The sequence below is a fragment of the Ornithorhynchus anatinus genome, chromosome 20 (genome assembly GCF_004115215.2).
Source record: "Ornithorhynchus anatinus isolate Pmale09 chromosome 20, mOrnAna1.pri.v4, whole genome shotgun sequence".
NCBI classification, from domain to species: domain Eukaryota; kingdom Metazoa; phylum Chordata; class Mammalia; order Monotremata; family Ornithorhynchidae; genus Ornithorhynchus; species Ornithorhynchus anatinus.
Genome location: NC_041747.1, coordinates 13,725,212 through 13,746,372, shown reverse-complemented (window position 1 = coordinate 13,746,372; position 21,161 = coordinate 13,725,212). Strand labels below are relative to the sequence as shown.

General features: G+C 46.3%; 1 protein-coding gene across 3 annotated transcripts in view; it reads left to right on the top strand.

The window, feature by feature from the left end:
- Nucleotides 1-21,161, top strand: part of TBC1D8 (TBC1 domain family member 8) — a 65,283-nt gene that overhangs the window by 23,564 nt on the left and 20,558 nt on the right. For 2 of the 3 annotated variants that reach the window (XM_029048287.2, XM_029048290.2), the window contains exons 2-5: nucleotides 7,334-7,444; nucleotides 11,439-11,557; nucleotides 16,538-16,766; nucleotides 18,983-19,223. In XM_029048287.2, the coding sequence (XP_028904120.1) occupies nucleotides 7,334-7,444; nucleotides 11,439-11,557; nucleotides 16,538-16,766; nucleotides 18,983-19,223 (700 nt within the window). Of the gene's footprint in view, nucleotides 1-7,333; nucleotides 7,445-10,751; nucleotides 11,225-11,438; nucleotides 11,558-16,537; nucleotides 16,767-18,982; nucleotides 19,224-21,161 lie in introns of those variants that run through there. The other variant, XM_029048289.2, reaches the window with a different exon arrangement.

Genomic DNA, 21,161 nt, shown 5'->3' with positions numbered 1-21,161 from the left:
GTGACTTGCCCAAAGTCACACAGCTGACAAGTGGCGGTGTTGGGATTAGAACCCATGACCTCTGACTCCCAAGCCCCTGCTGCCAGTAAGCTACGCTGCTAACTACTTTGTGTCAGTTTACTCATCTGCAAAATGAAGATTCAATGTCTTTTCTCCCTCACCTCTTGGACTGTGAGCCCCATGTGGGACAGGGACTAGGTCCATCCTGATTATCTTACATCTACAGCAGCGCTTAGTACAGTGTTTGGTGCAAAGTAAGTGCTGACCAGTTCCACAATTATTATTACAATTAATGCCCTACTACCCTGACTGATTCTGAATTCTGAATGATCATTTACTCAGAACAACATGTTCGGTTTATTTTCTCTCTCTCTGGGTTAGGCCCCATTTCCCTTTATTTGCCTTTTTTTTCCCAGGCAAATGAAATGTTTGAGCCTAATTAATGTTTGAGGAATGGAAGCTGTGGGTGGGAATTTTTGTGGCTCAACCTGGCCCCCAAACTGATTTGCAAGCTTCTTTGAGTGAGTCTTGCAAAGCGAGTTTAACAACCTTTCATATCTCTTCTTCTGAACAGCAGAATAGAAGCGCTTTGTTTGGTTACTGTTTTTGGTTTGGGGGGTTGGGAGGGGAGTTTGTGGGACCATGGGGGGAGAGGAGGGCAGAAGGGCTTGTTCTCTCAATTTCATGTTTGGTCCTGTTCTCTGGTTCCAACTCTGGCCCTCAAATATGAGAATTTTAAAATTTGATTAGGCTTAAGCTCCTTAGGGGCATTCTGCCTCCGAGGGTGCCGTAATATAAATCATTTCCAGAGCTTCAGAAGAAATGCACTAAGATGTGTCCAGCAGCATGACGTAGTGTGTAGAGCATGGGCCTGTGAGTCAGAAGGTCACAGGTTCTAATTCTGTCTATGTGACCTTGGGCAAGTCACTTCACTTCTCTGTGCCTGTTACCACATCTATAAAATGGGAATTGAGACTGTGAGGCCCGCGTGGGACGGGGACTGTATAATACTGATGGTATTTGTTAAGCACTTACTATATGCTAGGCACTGTACTAAGCACTGGGGTGGATACAAGCCAGTCAAGTTGAATGCAGTCCCTGTCACCATGGGGCTCAAAGTCTCGATCCCCATTTTACAGATGAGGTAACTGAGGCCCAGAGAATTGAAGTGACTTGCCCAAGGTCACACAACAGACAAGTGGTGGAGCCGGGATTAGAACCCAGGACCTCCTGACTCCCAGACCCGGGCTCTGTGCCGTCCACTGCACCCTGCTGCTTCTCCGTGTTGTGTCCAACCTGATTTGCATATATCCACCCCAGCATTTAGTACGGCGCCTGGTACATAGTAAGCGCTTAACAAGTATAACCATCATTACTATTATTAGTATTTTATTAGTGAGTAACGTTCTGTGTTGGGGGAGGCCAGGATACTTGGCGTCCGTAGACTTAGTTTTAGAAAGCGGACTGGGGTCTAGAGAAACAGCATGGTCTAGTGGAGAGAGCCCAGGCCTGGGAGTCGGAGGATCTGGGTTCTAATCCCAACACTGCCATTTGCCTGCTGTGCGACCTTGGGCAAGTCACTTAACTTCTCTGTGGCTCGGTTCCTTCCATCAGCAAAATGGGGTTTCAATACCTGTTCTCCCTTCTACTTAGACTGTGAGCCCCATGTGGGACCTGATTATCTGTATCTACCCCAGCAATTAGTACAGTGTCTGGCATGTAGTAAGTAAATATTATTGATGAATCCTATTAGATTTCTTCAATTTGGGGGAGAGAGCAAGTGAAACAAAATGAGGGAAGAAAAACCCCTGAATAGCAATACAGGCTTAGTAAGGACTTCTGTATTGTGGACAGAGTCATGATTCAGGGTAACTGAACTTTACTGACATTTCCTTTTTCCTGCACTTGGGCTGAGAAAGTGAAGGGTTATTGCTCAAAAACGGTCCCGTGTGAAACTGGCCGCTGATAAGTAGAACTCTAAGTGTCTGGATTTGCTGTTCCCAGGAAGAAACTACACCTCATCTACACGATTTTCTCGTGGCAACAGCTTCTTAGGATGAAGATCCTTCTCAGGGCCCTCAGATCGCATTCAGACTTGGAATTTGGCTGGGAAGAAGCCAGAGCTGGAATTCATTTTTCAAAAGCAGATCTAATCAGGTAGCTCTGTCGCTTCCGGTATGATTCAGGAAGCGGACTTCTGCATCCTGATCTGTTAGAAGATCTGAAAGGAGATATCTGCTTAGTTTTTTGTGGGGACTCAAAGCCTTTGGAAAAACTCAGTTGGCTCCCACTAAAAGATGTGGTGGTGTCCCCTGTGACATTTATTTTGTAAAAAGGTTTTTCTGGAAAACCGTTGATGGTGATATATGCCCCCAACAGAAGAAGAATTTAGGAGCCTGACTTCTCTCATGGACAAATAACCCCCTGTTCTGAGTTACCGACTTTGTTTATTCCTCTTCTTGAATGTTTTGCATTAGAGGATATGATGTTCTTCTGAGAGGACAGTATGTTTCATGACCAAAGAGATTGTTTCCCCCCTCTGCCTTAACGGCACAAATGGAATCTGGTGGTGCAGTGGGGCGTGGTGGTGATGTGGTTAATTACAGTGTTTTTGAAGCACTCACAAAGTGCCACACGCTGTGCTAAGCTCTGGGGTAGAGACAGGATAATCAGATCAGACTCTATCCCTGTACTTCCCGGGGATAACAATCTAAAATATAGAGAGAGTGGGTGTAATAATAATAACTGTGGAATTTTTTCAGGGCTTACTTCGTGCCAGGCACTGTACTGAGTGCTGGGGAGGACACAAGCAAACTGGGTGGGACACAGTCCCTGTCCCGCGTGGGGCTCCCCGTCTTAATCCCCATTTTACAGATGAGGTAACTGAGGCCCAGAAACGTGAAGTGACTTGCTCAAGGTCACACAGCAGACAAGTGGCGGAGCTGGGGTTAGAACCATGACCTTCTGACTCCTGGGCCTGCGCTCTATCCGCTAGGCCACGCTACTTCTGAACCCCATTTTATGGCTAAGGAAACGGGCCCGGAGGGGACAAGCGACGAGCCCAAAGTCACCAAAAAGGCCCGTGGCAATGCCGAGACTAGCACTCCTCAAATCCGACAATTACTCTCTTCCCTTTCACATCCTTATGAAGGCCCATCTCCTCCATGAGGCCTTCCCTGACTAAGCCCCACTTTTCCTCATCTCCCACTCCCTTCTGCATCGCCCTGAATTGCTTCCTTTGCTCTTTCCCGCCTCCCAACCCCACAGCACATATTTGCGCTTCTCTATTTTATTTATTTGTATTGAGTCTGTCTCCCCACTCCCGACCGTGAGTTCATGTGGTCAGGGAATGTCACCTTTTATTGTTATACTTTCCCAAGTGCTTCGTGCTATGCTCTGCACACAGTAAGCGCTTAATAAATACGATTGAATGAATGAATGAGCGAAGTCGGGCCTCCAGATCCCAGTGCCGAGTCAAGCGGCCTGATCTGGTTGTACTTGTAGACCCTTCTAGAATGTCTTATCCCATACTGATATTTGGGCTCTTACGACATGCCTCTCTGCCAGTGGAGTGGCATTTTCTGACGCAGCATGGGTCCGATTTATCACCCCTGGAGGCTAACGCCAGGCAGGAAAACCCATGATCACCTTCTCTAGCTCAGGAAAAATAATCTCCTTTTGGCAGTTCTCTGACAGTCTTGAGTGAAGTTTAAAAAAAAAAGAAAAAACACCTGAGGGGAACTAACTCTCGTTAAGAGGCATTTTGTTAATAACAACCTCGTCTTTTTTTCCACTTGCTTTTGGACCACTCTCTGGGAAGAGCAGAGCTTGGGCAGCTGTGGTCTGTCATAACGGGAGACCGGCTTCAAAGGTCACGTAAAATAAACAACGCTCGGAAAGCTGGACCTCTCTCTGTGCGTATGCCTTTATTCGGTGGCTTGGCGTGGCCGGGGTGGATTGATTCAGTTTGGATTATGGAGTAGAATTGCGATAGTGCCCCTTAAAGGCAGAACCTCTGCCGCTCCCTCCTCTTTGGTCCTGTGCACAGGATTTTTTCACTTGTGGGCTTCATTAGCCTTCTTGCCGTGATTGCCGACTCTGTTAAAAGTATAATTCTGAGGATGTTTTGGAGAATCATCTTACTAAAGTAGACTAACTGTGGAATTGGGGGTCAGTTGATCTGCCACTTGTCTGCTGGGTGACCTTGGGCAAGTCACTTCTCTTCTCAGGGCCTCAGTTACCTCAGCTCTAAAATGGGGATGAAGACGCTGAGCCCCATGTGGGACAGGGCCTGTGTCCAACCTACCCCAGCGCTTAATACGGTGCCTGGCACATAGTAAACGCTTAACAAATACCACAAAAAGAGGAAGGCATTTGTGTAGCTAAAACTCTGAAAATGCCTTTTGGGGAGGGAGTGTGTCTGCTAGCTCTGTTGTATTTTTTCCAAGCGCTTGGTACAGTGCTCTGCACACAGTAAGCCCTCAGTAAATACAATTGAATGAATGAATGAATGCTCAGCACACAGGGAACACTCAGCGAATACCACCGATGGATTGATTGGAAAGTGGAGGGTGAAAAGGACCTTTTGATTGGGGTTTGGTTTTTCCTCCGATAAGAGTGTGCCCTGCCCAAGAAAGGAAGAACGACCGGCTCTGGTTGGGGCTCCGTGACTTACCAATGTCAGTCTTGGCTGCCCCAGCGTGTAGCGCATTGTGTCTTGGTTCTGAGCCCTGCCTTCCCCCTCCCACCGTAAGAGAAGGTGGAAAGAAAGCAGACAGGATTGTGGCTTGGCTCCTGAGAGCCACCATCTTCAACGTGAGAGCCCGGTGGTTTTTCACACGGCCTCACTCAATCAATGTAGTCTGGGCAGCTACGCTTTGAGACCACCAAGGCCAGTGAGAATGCGACGTGAGCTGTGTTTGCTGACCAAAGATGAACCCAAAGGGATAGACAGCAGGTTAATTCCTCATTTAGGAGGCGCTTCGACTCCCCAGATAGTTTTGACTTCCTGTTGCCTTTTTTTTTTCTTTTCTAAAGCCAAGTTGAGCAAGACAGCTCAGTGGTTTTTGAAAATGGGGAATTTGTTGTCTTGCTCAGTCATGCAGAAAGTGAAATGGGAATTAATTTGGAGGCATGAAACAGAAAGTTGCATTTCAGTATTTCCATTTTTCAGCACATGTATTTTAGCTCCACTAGTCAGTCAGTACTTATTAAGCATTTACTGAGTGCAAAGCACTGTTCTGGGCACTTAGAAGAGTAAAGAGCTACAGAATCGGTAGACGTATTTCCTGTCCGCAGCCGATGTTTTAAATCCATAAGTCTTAGTAGCTATTTTTATTGCCGTTTTCTGATTATTTCAAAGTGCGTTGGCAGAAAGGACTCAATTTAATGTCACAGTATTATTCTTATTCTTATTATATGATATTTGTAAAGCGCTTACTATGTTCCAGGCACTGTTCTAGGTGCTGGAGTAGACAGGGTCCCTGTCTCACATGGGGCTCACAGTCTTAGTTTGTTGGATTGTATTCTCCTAAGCGCTTACTACAGTGGTCTGCACACAGTAAACACTCAATAAATATGATTCAATGAATGGATGAATTCGCATTTTACAGATGAGGGATCTGAGGCCCAGAGAAGTGAAGTGACTTGCCCAAGGTCACCCAGCAGACAAAGAACCCATGACCTTTTGACTCCCAGGCCCATGCTCTATCCATTATACCATACTGCTTCCTCTTTTAATGCTTCTTTAGCATTAAGAGAGGAGCCTGGCACCCCTGACACCCGGGTAAGTATTTATGCCCGGGCTCAGCACCTATAGGTCGACATATGTTCTGTATTCTTTAACCCCACCCATGTTTTTTGGCTGTTTTCCCCTTAAGAGCATAAACTCCCTGTGGGCATGGTTCAAACTGTTTATTTTGCCATTAGGACAGAATATTCAATACATTATTATACTGCCGCTACCGGCCTGCTCTTTTAGTTTCTTAGATGGTTGGTTCTATGATCCTCTTTGAGAAAGAAGAGTCAGAGGACCTGGATTCTAATCCCAGTTCTGCCACTTGTCTGCTGTGTGATCTTGGGCAAGACCCTACATTTCTGGATGTCTCAGTTCCATCATCTGTAAAACGGAGATTAAAGCTGTGAGCCTGAAGCAGCGTGGCTTTGTGGATAGAGCATGGACCACGGAGTCAGAAGGACATGGGTTCCAATCCTGACTCCGCCACATGCCTGCTGTGTGACCTTGGGCAAGGCACTTCACGTTTCTGGGCCTCAGTTACCCCATCTGGAAAATGGAGATTGAGTGTGAGCCCCATGTGGGTCAGGGACTGTGTTAACTTGTATCTACTCGTTCATTCAGTCATATTTATTGAGCGCTTACTGTGTGCAAAGCACTGTACTAAGTGCTTGGGAGAGTACACTATAACATCACGCACATTCCCTGCCCGCAGTGACCTCACAATCTGGAGAGGGAGACAGACATTAATATTAATAAATAGATAAATTACAGACCTATACATAGTCCAAGCACTTAAACAGTGCTTGGCACATAGTAAGTGCTTAGCAATTGCCATTATTATTGTTATGGGGGATGTGGACTGTGTCCAACCTATATCTTGTACCTACCCCAGCACCGAGTACGGTGTCCGGCATACAGTAAGTACTCAGCCACAAAAAAAATAAAATAAAATAAAATAAAAATCTTCCGTTCCACATTCCACTCTTTTCTCTCGCTGAATTGATTTCCCAAAATCTTCCCCAAGCGCAGGACGTTTTGGCCTAGGGCTAGGCAGAGAACATCCAGACCCCTTCCGTCGGAGGAGAGCCGGGAGATAAGCCCTGGACCGTGAGGAAGATTTGGACTCAAGCCCTAACAGCACAGGGTTGAACCGTGTCCCCTGGGCAAGTCCGCTTCCCTTCCGGCCCCCGGCGTCCCCGGGTGAACTGGGGCCGGCCGGGACCTGGCCGTCACGGTGGGAAGCTCGTCGTGGGCAGGGAATGTGTCTGTTAGATTGTACAAGTGCTTAGTACAGTGCTGTGCACACACTGAGTACTCAGTAAATATGATGGACTGACTGACCGATCAGTCGGTGGTATTTATTGAGCGCTCCCCTGGTGCAGAGCGCTGGACGAAGCACTTGGGCGAGCACAGCACGACAGATTTGGGAGACGGGTTCCCCGCCCCAAAGCTTCAGGATCTCCCCACTCCTCAATCCCCTGCGCCCTCCCTTTCGAGGACGAGGGAACCCGGGTCCCATTGTGGAGGCCCGGGTGGTCCTCAGCCCACCCGTGGGCCGCCTCTCAAGTTGACGGGCCGTTTTCCTCTCTCCTGAAGGCCGCCTGGTGGGTGCCCTCGACGCCGTGCTGGACTCCAGTGCCCGTGTTGCCCCCTTCCGCATCTTACTCCAAGTCTCCGGGTCGCCGGTGTACTCCACCATAGCATGCGGTGAGTTATTGAGCGGATCGGAAGGTTCCTGGGCCATAGCGATTGGTGAGTCACAGACCGACCCGTTTGCCCACGAAGCTACCGTGTGAGCGTGAGGGGCGGCTGCATGGCACCCCGGAGGTAACCCCGGCTGGAAACTGACCCCGGCAGGAGAATAGCCTCTCCTCGACTTATTGGGTTGTCGACGCTCTTTAACCGCCATTGTGTCGTCGGATCTCGATGTAGGCTAACGTGGTTATCTAAAATGGATGTCGGGCTGCCGTGTGTTCGCTCCGACCCGCATCGCCGCACAGAGTGAGCTCTTAATAAATGCGATTACCACCACTCCCGTTAATTATTTCCGCGGAAGCTGCCTGCCCGAGCGCATGGGCCGTGGGTTCTTGTCTCAGCCCTGCCGCTGGCCTGCGGTGTGACCTTGGGCGAGTCACTTAACCTCACTGAGCCTCTGGGGATAAGCTGCCTTTTCTCAAAATCGTGTGCTCCCTTTGGGAATGGCTGCTTCCGATCGTCTTGTACCCAGGGATTCCCACTCTTCATTCTCAGCCGGGGGGGTGAATTTAGGATGGAGCGTTGAGGGGGTGGGACCTGAGGGATGGAGTGAAGGGCAAAGCGGGGAGTAAGAGAGAGGATAAGGAAATGGAAATGGGGCTGGGGGAGAGGGAGGAAAGTAAGAGAGCAGAAGGCAAGGAGTGGAGGCTTAGCGTCCGGTCTGTGAACCCGTTGTTGGGTGGGGATTGTCTCTGTCTGTTGCCGAATTGTACTTTCCAAGCGCTTAGTACAGTGCTCTGCACACAGTAAGCGCTCAGTAAATACGATTGAATAAATGAATGAACTCTTGAGCCCATTCTGGTGATATCCTTGAAGATGCCTCTTATGTCTCTTGTTCTCCTTCTTTGCCCTGAAAGTCTGCTAAGGGCCCACGGTGTATTTTTGACAGGAGACTCACTCGCTCGTCATGTTCACTCTCCCAAATGCCCAGCTGAGTGTTCTGGGTGCAGAAGGCAGAGGAACCCAGCCCATGGCTTGAAGCAATGGGTTTATACAACCCCCTTCAAAGAGTTTAGACAGGAATTGGAAGTGGGGTGGGGGCGTGGTTGGATGGTGGTATCTAGAGAGAGAATTTTTAGTTTTTAGTTGAGGCAGACATGGTCATTTAGGGAGGCATTGGAGAAGGAGCCCTAAGAGAGTTGAGTTCAAGGTGGTCATGGAGGGAGAGGAGGGGCTCAAGTGATTTTAGAAGGAGAGGTGGAATGGGGTTGGAAGCACAGGTATAGGAGGGTTAGGTTTTTCTAAGCAGGTGGGAGGTCTCTTCCTGAGGGAGAGCTGAGAAGGCTGAGAGAGTGGAGTAGCTTGACAGAGTTATTGATCACTTCCAACTAACAGGTGAGGTGGAATGGTGGATGGGTGTTTTCCTTACTGTTGGTCATTTGCAGAAGGGGTGGAGATGGTCAGTTTTTTTTGTTTGCTTGTTTTTTCCACTTTTTCTCTTCTCCCTCTTCTGTGACACTGAAACGTCCAATAGGTCGGTAAGTACCTGATACTGAGCAGGTGAACTCATTACAAGTGATGTGTTGGGTGGGGATGTGTCTGCCAAATCTATTGTTTTGTATTCTCCCAAGCTCTTAATACAGTGCCCTGCACACAGTAAGTGCTTGATAAATACCATTGATTGAACTGACTAGAAAAATGCCCAGATATTTGACAGTCACTTTTTAATTCCTCAAAATCACTTGCTATTTATTGCCTGTGATTTCACTCATGATTTAATGGTTCTTATGAAGTTCATCACAGGACCTGCCTTTAAAGGAAGTCTTGTTTGGAAAGTTTCCCTGCCATTTGGCTTTCTTTGTGGGAAACAAGACAGGAGGTTGGAAAGTTGTGGGTTTTTGTTTTGGTTTTTTGTGGGGGGGGGGAATGGAGAGGAGGCGTTGCATTTCTACTCTCCACTGGGAAAGTTGGAGACAATGGGGCTTCTTATTCAAAATGACGATGTAGGAGAGGAGCAAATAATTCTCCCACCCATCCCCAGAGAAGAAACAGAGATTTTGTATAAATGGAGACACAGTTACCTTCCGTAGCTTCTCTCCCCCACCCACAATGGAGTGAGTTTTGTAATTTCCCTCCACTGGTTAGGCAGGATCCAGGGGAAGTTTCTAAAGTATCTGCCACTATATTCCTGTTCTGACTGTTCATCAAGCAGGCTACCTTATGGTGGGATTGCCCAAGGCTTTTAAGTTTTCAGAATACCCCTTCGAAAGGGAGAATTGTGGACAGAAAATGTGTGGCTGGCAGTTGCCCTCATTTAAGATGAAATAGTCTCTGACTTGTCACTCAGTTCATAACCTTGGAAAAATTAGGTTGGAACAGAGGACCCTAGCCCCACGTTTTCATTTGAAAGGCCCATGAGTGATACTTATTGAGCACTTACCCGGTGCAGTGCACTGTACTAAGCCCAGAGGAGAGTGCAGTAGAGTAGGTTGTCACGATTCCTGCCCAAAATTAGTTGAGGTTAATAGCCTAAAGAATGGAATGGGTTTGAGCCAGAGTCTGTGGGGTATGGACGAGCCTATGGGGTGAAAGGATAAACAGCCTAGGGAGGCCAAGGTGGAGACTGGTGCCTGGGACAACCTGATTACCCTGTTTACCCCAGCACTTAGAACAGTGCTCTGCACATAGTAAGCACTTAACAAGTACCAACATTATTATTACTGGGAGGAGAAAGTAGGCTAGCTTGCTGTTCAGCTGGAAAGGAGGCTGTTTTCAAGATTAAAGAGGTGCATAAAATAAAACCCAAGGAAGAAAAGGAAGAGCAAATCAGTGATTGTAAACCCTTAGAGTGCTCAATAAATGTTCAGGGGGAAGAGAGCAGAATGGCTTTGAGCTCAGAGTGGAAGTGGCCCTTTTGGAAGGCTGAGAAACCAGGATGGAAAATAGAGAAAAGGGTACAACAGAAAAGTGGAAGGCACTGCGAATCTAAGCCATCCCATCTGCTTAAGCTTAGTTTTCTTAAACTTAACTGATAGACAAAATCCCTGCCCACAAAATAGATTGAATGGGAGACGTGAAAGATAGAGACACGGCCTCGGTGACACCAAGATCACGGGCTTCTGGATCGGGGAAGAGGGTGGTGGTATCGACAGACCGGAAAGTTAGGAGGAGAAGGAGGAGGAGGAGGAGGAGGAGTGGGTTTTCAGCGGAGGGGAGAGGAGCTTACAGTCTAGTGGTGGAGACTGAATGAAGCATGACAGACACTTTGGTACAAAGTGCAAGTACTTGGGTCAGGGAAAATAAAATAAGTTTTAGGCAAGGAGATCGGGTCTTTTAGAGAATGAATTCTTGTAATGTGTTATGAGAAAAGACTCAGACCCTGATGGGCCACCCAGAGTTGAACAGGTTCAGAAGGAAGTTTTAGAAGTGGAGTGATGGGGAGTGGTATCCACATTGAACAGGGTAAAGGAGAGAGCTGATACTCAGCTTGAGGAGGTAGCTGATATAGATAAAATAAAGACCACAATGTGGATTTATTAACTTTTGAAAATAGCACCTTTTTGGAACCACATGAGTTTTACAGTGACTTAGACATCCCATTTTCTGGTTTTATGGCTCAAAGAATCCAAGATTCACTTCAAATAGGAGTATAGCCTTTTTCCATACTGTAGCTCTGGTCCCCTAGCCGAATGCTAATTTTTTTTTTTACCCTCTTCAATACTTCAAGGACGCATACGCCGTGACTTCTAGTCTGAAACTCAGGAAGAAATTGATTGGAATTTCAGAACCAAGGTGACCTGGGATGAAGTCCGAAAAACTGAAAATAATCAACGTTTTTTGAGGAGGGGGAGGTGGTTTAAGCTTCCAACTTTGTGGTGTATGATGTTTTCTAAGCACTGGCTTTAATAAGGATAGTTCTTTGGCTACATTATGCATTTAGTTATGAAATTTGTCAAAACCATTTTTTGATAAGTTTATGGCTTCAGCTCTTTTGTTCTTTCTCTAGGTGCCACATTAGAAGAGATAAACCAGCATTGGGAGTGGTTAGAACAAAATCTCTTGCATACCTTGTCCGTCTTTGACAATAATGAAGATATTGTTAGTTTCGCTAAAGGGAAAGTCAAGGTAGGTGGAATAGTTTACATCTACATTAGCCTATCTCATAAGGGCTCTTTTTCCTACACAAATAAGGTCTTCAGGGATCACTTTCGGGCCCAAATCCATTGGTTTCCTCTCCAGATTTCCACGCTAGGTCTTGACCTCTATTTGCTTTGGCCCAGTGGACCCCAAGTTACCTGTGACTTTCCTAGGGTACTGTCTCCAGTGGCCTGTTAATTGCCATGTCTCCCCAGAGACCCCTGACCTCCTGAAATGGGTTTTAAGCGTTGAGGTTTCATTCTGAACCTGCTTTTCCTCATATTTGGCCTGACCGTTGCTGTGATTGCTCTGGGCAGCCTGATGATGATGATGACGATAACCTGCTGAAGAGAAGCAGCACGAACTACTGGACAATACGGGCCTGGGAGTCAGAAGGACCTGGGTTCTAATCCCAGCTCCTCCACTTGTCTGCTGTGTGACCTTGGGCAAATTACTTCACTTCTGTGGGCCTCACTGACCTCATCTGTAAAATAGAGATTAAGAGTGTGAGCCCCATGTGGGGCAGGGATTGTGTCCAACCTGATTAACTCAGGTCTACCCCAGCGCTTAGAACAGTGCTTGGCACATAGTAAGCACGTAGCAAGTGCCATAATTGTTATTATTATGGGAGGTGCCATACGGTGGATTGGAAATTGGTCTCAGTAACATGGCAGTCAGCCACCTGATTTAGACTGTGTCTACCGTAAATTGTCAAGGCCTTCAGTACAGGAGCCGTGGCTTTTATTTTATCGTACTGCTAGGTGCCTAGTATAATCAATTTAACAGTGGTATTGATTGAGCGCTGAGTGCAGAACACTGTACTAAAGGCTTGGGAGTGTATAGTGCAATAGAATCAGTAGACATGTCCCCACTAAGAGTTTACAGGCTAGAGCAGGGAGTCTTGTCTTATGCCGCCGGGTCGTTTCCAGCCCGTAGCGACACCAGGGATACATCTCTCCCAGAACGCCCCGCTCTCCATCTGCAATTGTTCCGGAAGTGGATCCGTAGAGTTTTCTTGGTAAAAATCCAGAAGTGGTTTACCACTGCCGCCTTCCCCGCGGTAAACGCGAGTCTCTGCCCTCGACTCTCTCCCGTGCCGCTGCTGCCCAGCACGGGTGAGTTTGGACTTGTAGCAGATGGCCTTCCGCTCGCTAGCCACTGGACAAGCTAGGAATGGATTGGGCGGGCCTCTTTGGTTTGTCAAGATTGTCCTAGCTGTCTGTCAGGCACACCAGTATTCTTTAACACCATCCATTCTTCTCTCATGAAATATCCTCCTTTCTTTTTCCCTGTCAAATCCCCTGATTTCTAACTCCTTCCCTTCTGCCTTGAATCAAGTTGAAGTCCTACCCTTTCAAGGAAAACAGCTCTTGGTCTCACTATCACCCCATTTCCCTTTGATTAAACTCCTCAAACATGTTACCCAAATCTTTAAGTTTCCTCTTCAATCGTCAATCAGTTGTATTTAGCAATTTAGTTGTATTTAGCAATTCGCTCTTTCCCTTATTTTTTTAGATCGGTCTCCAGTGTTCTAACAACAACAATAAGAAGAAGAACAGTGGGGCATATTAAATGCTTACTTTGTACCAAGCACTGTACTAAGTGCTGGAGTAAATCCAGTATAAGCAGATCAAACACAGTCCCTATCCCACATGGGGTTCACAGCCTAAGAGGAGAGACCAAATTCAGTAGTTTCCTATCCATGCTGATGCTTCCTGACGTCTCTGCTCCCTTTGACTCAGTTAAGCACCTTCTGGGTTAGCCTGAAACCCAGTCCAAACTCCTGAAACCCCAGTCCTCTCAACCCCTTCCCCCTCTGGACCTTGCTGACTACAATCAAAATCTTCCGGCTCGAGCAAGCCAAAGACACTCCTTCCCACCGTCATCGCAACCCCGCTCTCATCTTTCCTGGCCATCTCTCAAGACGAACTCTCCCACATGATTACAAAATCGAGCCCTCTGCTTTGCCTCCAAATCACCCCTTCTTAAACCACCTCCACCCATTCTTCCTTCTCTGACTGCCATTGTCAACCCCTCACTTTCTGATGGTTTCTTTCATTTGTTGGGAGACTTGCCTATCAGTCATGTTGAGCGCTTACCATGTGCAGAGCACTTGGGAGAGTATTATTATTGTTACGGTATTAAGTACTTACTATGTGCCGAGCACTGTTCTTAGTGCTGGGGTAGATACAAGGTAATCAGGTTGTCCCACATGGGGCTCTCAGTCTTAATCCCCATTGTACAGATGAGGTAACTGAGGCCCAGAGAAGTGAAGAGGTTGCCCAAGGTCACACAGTGGACAAGTGGCAGAGCCGGGCTTAGAACCCAAGTCCTCCGATACCCAATAAGCCATGCCGCTTCTCAAAATAAGAGTTGGTAGATACATTTCCCACTCACCTTGAGCTGACAGTCTGTCTCCCCTCTCGTAAAAATACCTTTTCTGAATCTCTCAGCACCGTTCAGCTCTCACCCCCATCTCCCTTCTCTCGACCCCACCCGAAATCCTCAAACAGGTTGCATAAACCCACTGGCTCCTCTTCCTCTCCTCCAACTCCCTTCTTGACCGCCTACAGTCTGCTTTCTCTGACCTTTCACTCCATCGAGACTGCCCTCTCCACCACTGACCTCTTCCTTGCAACATCAAACAGACTGTGTTCTGTCTTAAGTCCTCCTAAATCTTCAATCCGGTTTCTCTGACCTTTCACTCCATTGAGGCTGCTTTCCCCACCAACGAATCTCTCTTGCAACATCAAACAGCCTGTATTCTGTCCTATGCCCTCCTTGACTTCTTGGCTGCCTTCAACACAGTGGAAACCCTTCTCCTGGAAGTCCTGTTTCCTTGGCTTTACGGGCTTGATTCTCTCCCAGTCATCCTCCTTACCTCTCCAGCCATTCATCCATCATCTCTTACATTGGTTCTTCCTCCTCTACCTCCCAAAGTTCTGCTCCAGGTCCTCTTTTCTTCGTACTTTACCCCTAGACCACTGGGGAGCTCATCTGCTCCTGTAGTTTCAGCTCCCCAGAAGCAGAGTGGCTTAGTGGAAAGAGCCTGGGCTTGGGAGTCAGAGGTTGAGGATTCTAATCCTGCTTCTGTTACTTGTCACCTGTGACTTTGGGCAAGTCGCTTAACTTCTCTGGGCCTCAGTGACCTCATCTGTAAAATGGGGCTTAAGACTGTGAGCCCTGCAGGGGACAACCTGATTACCTTGTATCTACTCCAGCGTTTAGAAAGTGCTGGGCACATAGTAAGCACTTAACAAATACCATTATTATTATTATTATTATTATTATTATTAATTACCCCCTCTATGTGGACAACAATCCACATAGGAAATCTCCCTAGCCAGCTCTAACCTCCTCTTCTACGATCTCGCGTTTCCTCTTGCTGCCTCCGGGACATCTCACGAATGTCTGGCCGCTGCCTCAAGCTCAACATGTCCAGAGCTGGATTTCTCATTGCTCATCCTAAATCTTCTCTTCCCTCTAAGTGACCCATCAGCATTTTTATGTCTAAGTACTCCCATCCCCTCTTAGCACTTCAGACAAATCATACCTATCTCCTTTTCCCTCTTCTTCCTACCTTTAATTTATTTTAGTGCCTGTCTCTTTTACTTGTTTGTAAGCTCTAGGAGGGCAGGGATCATGTCTACCAACTCTATTGTACAATCACTTAGTACAGTCCCCTGCACAAAGTAGATGTTCAATAACTGCTGTTGATTGAAAACCCTTTCTGGCTTTTTCTTTTAAGGTATTTGTTCAATGCTTACTATGTGCCAGCCACTGTAAGGTTGGCGTGGATGCAGGTTTATCAGGTTGGACACAGTCCCTATCCCACATGGGGCTCACAGTTTAAATTGGAAGGAGGAGGATTTAATTTCCATTTTACAGAAGAGAGAACTGAGGTATAGAGAAGTGACTTGCTCAAGGTCACACAGCAAGCAATTGGCAGAGTGTTTCAACTACTTTTGGCCTAGGTTTCTGTGATTTTCATCCTACTTTACTTGATCATTCCTCTCTTCTTTTAAAGAAGACTATGAACAAGACTGTTCTGGGTCCATCCATCAATCAATTGATGGTATTTATTGAGGACTTTCTGTGTGCACAGCGCTGTACTGAACATTTAGGAGAGTACAGTGCAAGAGAGTTGGTAGATATGTACCTTGCCCACAATGAATTTACAGTCTAGAGTGAGTTTCCAACCTAGAGCCAGCCCAGAGTGCAATAGCAAAAAAGGATATTTGGGCAACTATCTCTTGACCTTCAACCTCGTGGTGATGGATTTAGGTAAATCTTGTACCTACTCTAACTCTGTCCTCTATTAACCTAACTGACTGTGGCCCTCTTAGGCCTTAAATCCTCAATCCACTTGGATTCCCTCAAGTCTAAGATGAACAGTGGCTATACTCTTTCAGCTGGGTGCTCTAACAGAATTGGTGCCTATATTGGAGAGTTGCCCAAAAGTTCAAGCAGTTTGCAGTAATCAAGATGATTTGTCAGTCCACCTTTGGGAGTTCAGAATTGAGAATTCTCCTCTCATAAACGTATCAGCCGCTGAGAAACTTTGGAGGGAGAAAGCCAAATGTAGGTCCCTCCAGACAGTGTCGATAGATCGAGAGAGTGTGGACAAACTGATTTTTGTTTCCCGTATGAACAAGAAGTTTTGAAAATCGTGTTCCTAATCCCTGCTCTGATACTTGTCTGCTGTGTGGCAAGTCACTTGACTTGTCTGTACCTCAGTTCCCTCATCTGCGAAATGCGGATTCAATATCGGTTTTCCCTGCTACTTAGAATGTGAGCCCCTCATGGGACCTGATTATCTTACGCCTATCCCGGTGCCAGTACAATGCTTTCACCTTTGAGTTCTCACTGTCCTCCAGGAAAACCCAGCTCCTTCTTCTTGCATCCCCACCTTCCCCCAGCCTCCCTGTTCATAACAACGACAACACTGACGTCTTTTGGTTTCTTTAGGCTCTTATAGCCGAAGAGACCAGCAGCAAGCTAGCCGAACAAGAAGAGGATCCTGAGAAATTCCGAGAAGCCCTGGTGAAGTTTGAGGCCAGATTCAACTTTCCAGAAGCCGAGAAGCTCATCACTTATTATTCCTGTTGTTGCTGGAAGGGTCGCGTCCCTCGGCAGGGATGGCTCTATCTCAGCATCAACCATCTGTGCTTCTACTCCTTCTTCTTGGGCAAGGAACGTAAGTGAGGGGACTGTCTCTCTCTCTCTCTCGCCCCTGGATGTCATTTTCTGATCGTGGGTAGCACTCTCGCCGCTTTCTAAAGGATGCCATACTGCAGACATTTCTGTTGCTAACATCTCTACCACCAGCTATTTAATTGCCTGGTAAACACCACAGTTTTGGAGCCAACTTCTCATTGAACCAACGGGTGCCAAGTATTCCTTATCTACGATTCCCTGGAGTAAGAGGAGTTCCTTCCAGGGCTCTGGGTGGGAATGCGATTCCTTGGGAGACCATAAGCAGGGATTGTGTCAAGTTCTGTTGACTTCTGCTCTCTCTCAAGTGCTTAATACAGTGCTATCTTGAGGGATAGTCGGTTCGCCATAATCACCATTTCTGCAGCAGCTAATCTAAGTCACCAGAAGGAGAACATACAAGCCCTCTTGCCAGAACTTGGTTGTCATCGATCAGGCTCATGATAAGACTGGAGAAGGTGATAAAACTCTAATCGATCATGCTAGATAAAAATTAAGGGAAGCTAACCCTGCTCTACATTTGAAACATTCTAGGGTCATTAGAGTGGTGAGAGCTGAGGGTTGAGGAAGGGAAGAGAAGTATCAGGGAGAGGCTTTGATCTGGATCAGAAGCTCAGATTACTATTTTCCCCCAATATTTGCATGTGAGGAGGACCTCAATCTATTTGATTATCATTTTTAGTGTTGTTATTATTACTATTATATTTGTTAAGCACTTACTATGTGTCAGACACTTTGAAGCCCTGGCATAGATACAAGTTAATCAGTTTGGACTCAGTCCTTGGCCCACATGGAAGTCACAGTCTAAAGGGAATAACAGGTATTGATTCCTCATTTTATTGATGATGTAACTGAGGCACAGTGAAGTGACTTGCCAAAGGTCACACAGCAGACAAGTGGCAGAACCAGGACTAGAACCCAAGTCATCGGACTCCCAGGCCCATGCTCTTTCCACTAGGCCACACTGCCTCTTAAATAGCCTAAAAACAACAGTGTTTGCCTGCTCAAGGGTCACATCAGAAGTCGGTGGACCTAAGGAATTGTACTTAATTTCAACCCATTTTTTTTTTTTTAAAAGGTGACAATAGCATTTCTAAGTCCCCTAACTGTATTTTATAATCTTGATGTTAGAAAATATGAAAATTAAACTTTTTTTTTGCTTTTTCCCATTTTCACAGTAACATTTAAAGCCCCAGGCTGTTCAGTTTACTTGCCTTTGGTTTAACTCTTGGTTTAAATGGGAAATGGGAAATTTTACTTTTCTATAGTAGTGTAGATAAAATCGGTTCCTCCATCTCAAATGCATTGTTTATCAATTGATACTATTTATTGAGCAGTTACTGGGTGCAGAGCACTGTACTCAGCCTTTGGGAGACTACAGGAGCGTTTAGTGGTTTAGGTGTTTACTTCTAAAAGTTTGCAACGAATAATTTGTACAAATTTGGTAAGGAACAAACACAGTTGATCCTTTTTGGAAAAGCCTGAATCGTGAATAAACTTTAACCCTGTCTGAACCTACCTCTCTGTGGTAATCGAATATTTGAAGTTGGGGGGACCTTTTTTATTCACTACTCAGATGTCTTCACACGGTTCTGTATATCCCAAAACTGTTTCCGTTCATTGTTTGTAAACTTATTGTTTCAATAAGAGCTCTCAATCTAGAGGGGGAAACAGACATTAATATAAATAAAAAATTACAGATCTATACATAAGTACTGTAGAGCTGAGGGAGGGGTTACTAAAGGGAGCAAATCAGGGTGATGCAGAAAAGTGGGAAAAAGGAAGGCTTGGTCAGGAAAGGCTTGTACTTTCCCAAGTGCTTAGTACAGGGCTCTGCACACAGTAACGCTTAATAAATACGATTGAATGAATGAATCAAGGAGATACGCCTTCAATAAGGCTTTGAAGTTGGGGAGAAAAATTGTCCGTTGGATATGAAGAGGGAGGATGTTTCAGGCCAGGGGCAGGACCTGGGTGAGAGATGGGCAATGAGATAGACAAAATGGAGGTACGGTGAGTTAGGTAGAGTTCTCTAGACTGTAAGTTCACTATGGTCACGGAATGTGTCTTCGAATTCTGTTGTACTCTCCCAAACGCTTAGTACAGTTCTCTGCACCCATTAAGTGCTCAATAAATACCACCGATGAGGACGACGACACTTGCCGGAGAATCTTTCCGTTTCCTTTCCTTACGTTGCAGTTAAGCTCCTGATCCCCTGGGCTGATGTCCAGAAGTTAGAAAGAACGTCCAACGTCTTCATGACTGACACGATCCGAGTCACCACCCAGAGCAAAGAACGTGACTTTTCCATGTTCCTGAACCTTGATGAGGTCTTCAAGATCATGGAGCAGCTGGCTGATGTCACCCTGCGTAGGCTTCTAGATAATGAGGTCTTCGACCTGGATCCAAGCTTGCAGGAGCCCACGCAGATTACCAAAAGGTAAATGCTGCAACATCGTACTCATGAGATGAGAGAGAGAGAATGTTTAAAAGATCGATGTTTGAGACACCTAGAACATTTCTACCTTAACAGTCCTAATAACACAGATTTTAGAATTGATGAAACAGCCTGGCGCAGTGGGAAGCAGCATGGACCTGGGAGTCCGAAGGTCATGGGTTCTAATCCCAGCTCCGCCACTTCTCTGCCGTGTGACCTTGGGCAAGTCGCTTTACTTCTCTGTGCCTCAGTTACCTGATCTGGAAAACGGGAATTGAGACTGTGAGCCCCATGTGGGACAGGGACTGTGTCTGACCCGATTTGCTTGTATCTACCCCAGTGCCTGGCATGTCGTAAGTGCTTAACAAGTACCATAATTATTATTATTATTACAGTCTGTTGGACTCAAAGGTGAATTTGGGGAGCATGCTGTAACTCTCTGACGTATATTGAAAACTCTTAGGTGTGTGTTACTGTCAGTTGTCTTACAACTTGTGTTTTTCCTGGGGGTGTTGTATAGAGATAGGGAAGTAGCTTGACCTAGTGGAAAGAGCACAGTCCTGAGAGTCAGAGGACTTGGGTTCTAATCCCTGCTCTGTCGTGTACCTGCTGGGTAATCTAGGGGAAGTCACTTAACTTCTCTGGGCCTTGGTTCCCTCATCTCCCTCCCACTTAAACTGTGAATCCCGCATGGGGCCCAATTATCTCATACCTACTCCACCACTTAGTATAGTGCTTGGCACACGGTAAGAGCTTAACGGAATAGACTGTAACCAAAAGTGTGACCGGCAGGGCAGGGGAGTGTGTTAGCGATTCCAACGCGGGTTCTTGGCTCCAAAGCCTTTGTTATTAAACCTCGGCTTTTCCATTGTTTACAAAGAAAGATTCCATCCTATTCACTTCATGATCGCTGGAGGAAAATCTACAGTGTTCAGGGAAAAACAAAAAAGAATAACTTTCCTAAATGTGAGAGGTCATCTGATTACCTTCCAAGAGACTAAGCAAATACCATATGATGGTATCTTTCTCTCCGGGCAGGTTCTAATGAATGAGGCCTTTGACTATAAACAGGCAGTGACTCACTGATGTTGGGTTGCTGCCCAAAGAGCTTAGGTTTCAGAGGACGCAACGGACAGAAAACCAAAATCCTCCTCAGGGTTGGTCTGTTGACCCGTCCTCACACTTTGCACTAGATAAGAGCTTTAGGAAAAAAAACCTGCTGGCCAGGAGCCGTCTCCACTCGATGTTGTGAATTTGCTCACCCATCCATCCATGAGGGAGAGTGCTCTGGGCCTCAGTTTCCTCATCGGTAAAATGGAGATTCGATACCTATTCTCCCTCCAACTTATTCATTTAATAGTATTTGTTGAGCGCTTACTATGTGCAGAGCACTGTACTAAGCCCTTAGACTGTGAGTCCCTGGTGGAAAAGATACAGTGTGTCCAATCTGATTATCTTGCATCTACCCCTGTGCTTAGAAGGAGCTTGGCACATAGTAAGTGCTTAACAAATACCCCAGTTAATGTTTAGCAAATGGAGTTTATCTTCAGCTGCCATTGTCTTGCTTTTCCTTATAGTTTTACCAGGATTAAAAGGGGCTTTCCGTTTCTGAGGTGATGGTTCAGAATGAAATGAAACAGGGGAGCGTATTCAGATCGTCCTTCTTCAGAGGGTTTCTGTGACTTTGTTTGGAGTCTAGTGGGGTCATTTGTACATATCCCCTTTCCTAGCCACCTCACCCTCCTGTTCCTCCCCGGGCAATTCTTAAACTGGAGCTGCTTGAATGAGGAGAGGAAAAACCACTTGGGACTTAGGAAGTGCTTAAGATTCCCCTTCAGGGTGGAACAGTTTTGCTGAGAGGCTCTAAGCAGAACAGACACAGGGAATGTGTCTATCGTTGTACTGAACCCTCCCAAGCACTTAATACAGTGCTCTGCACAC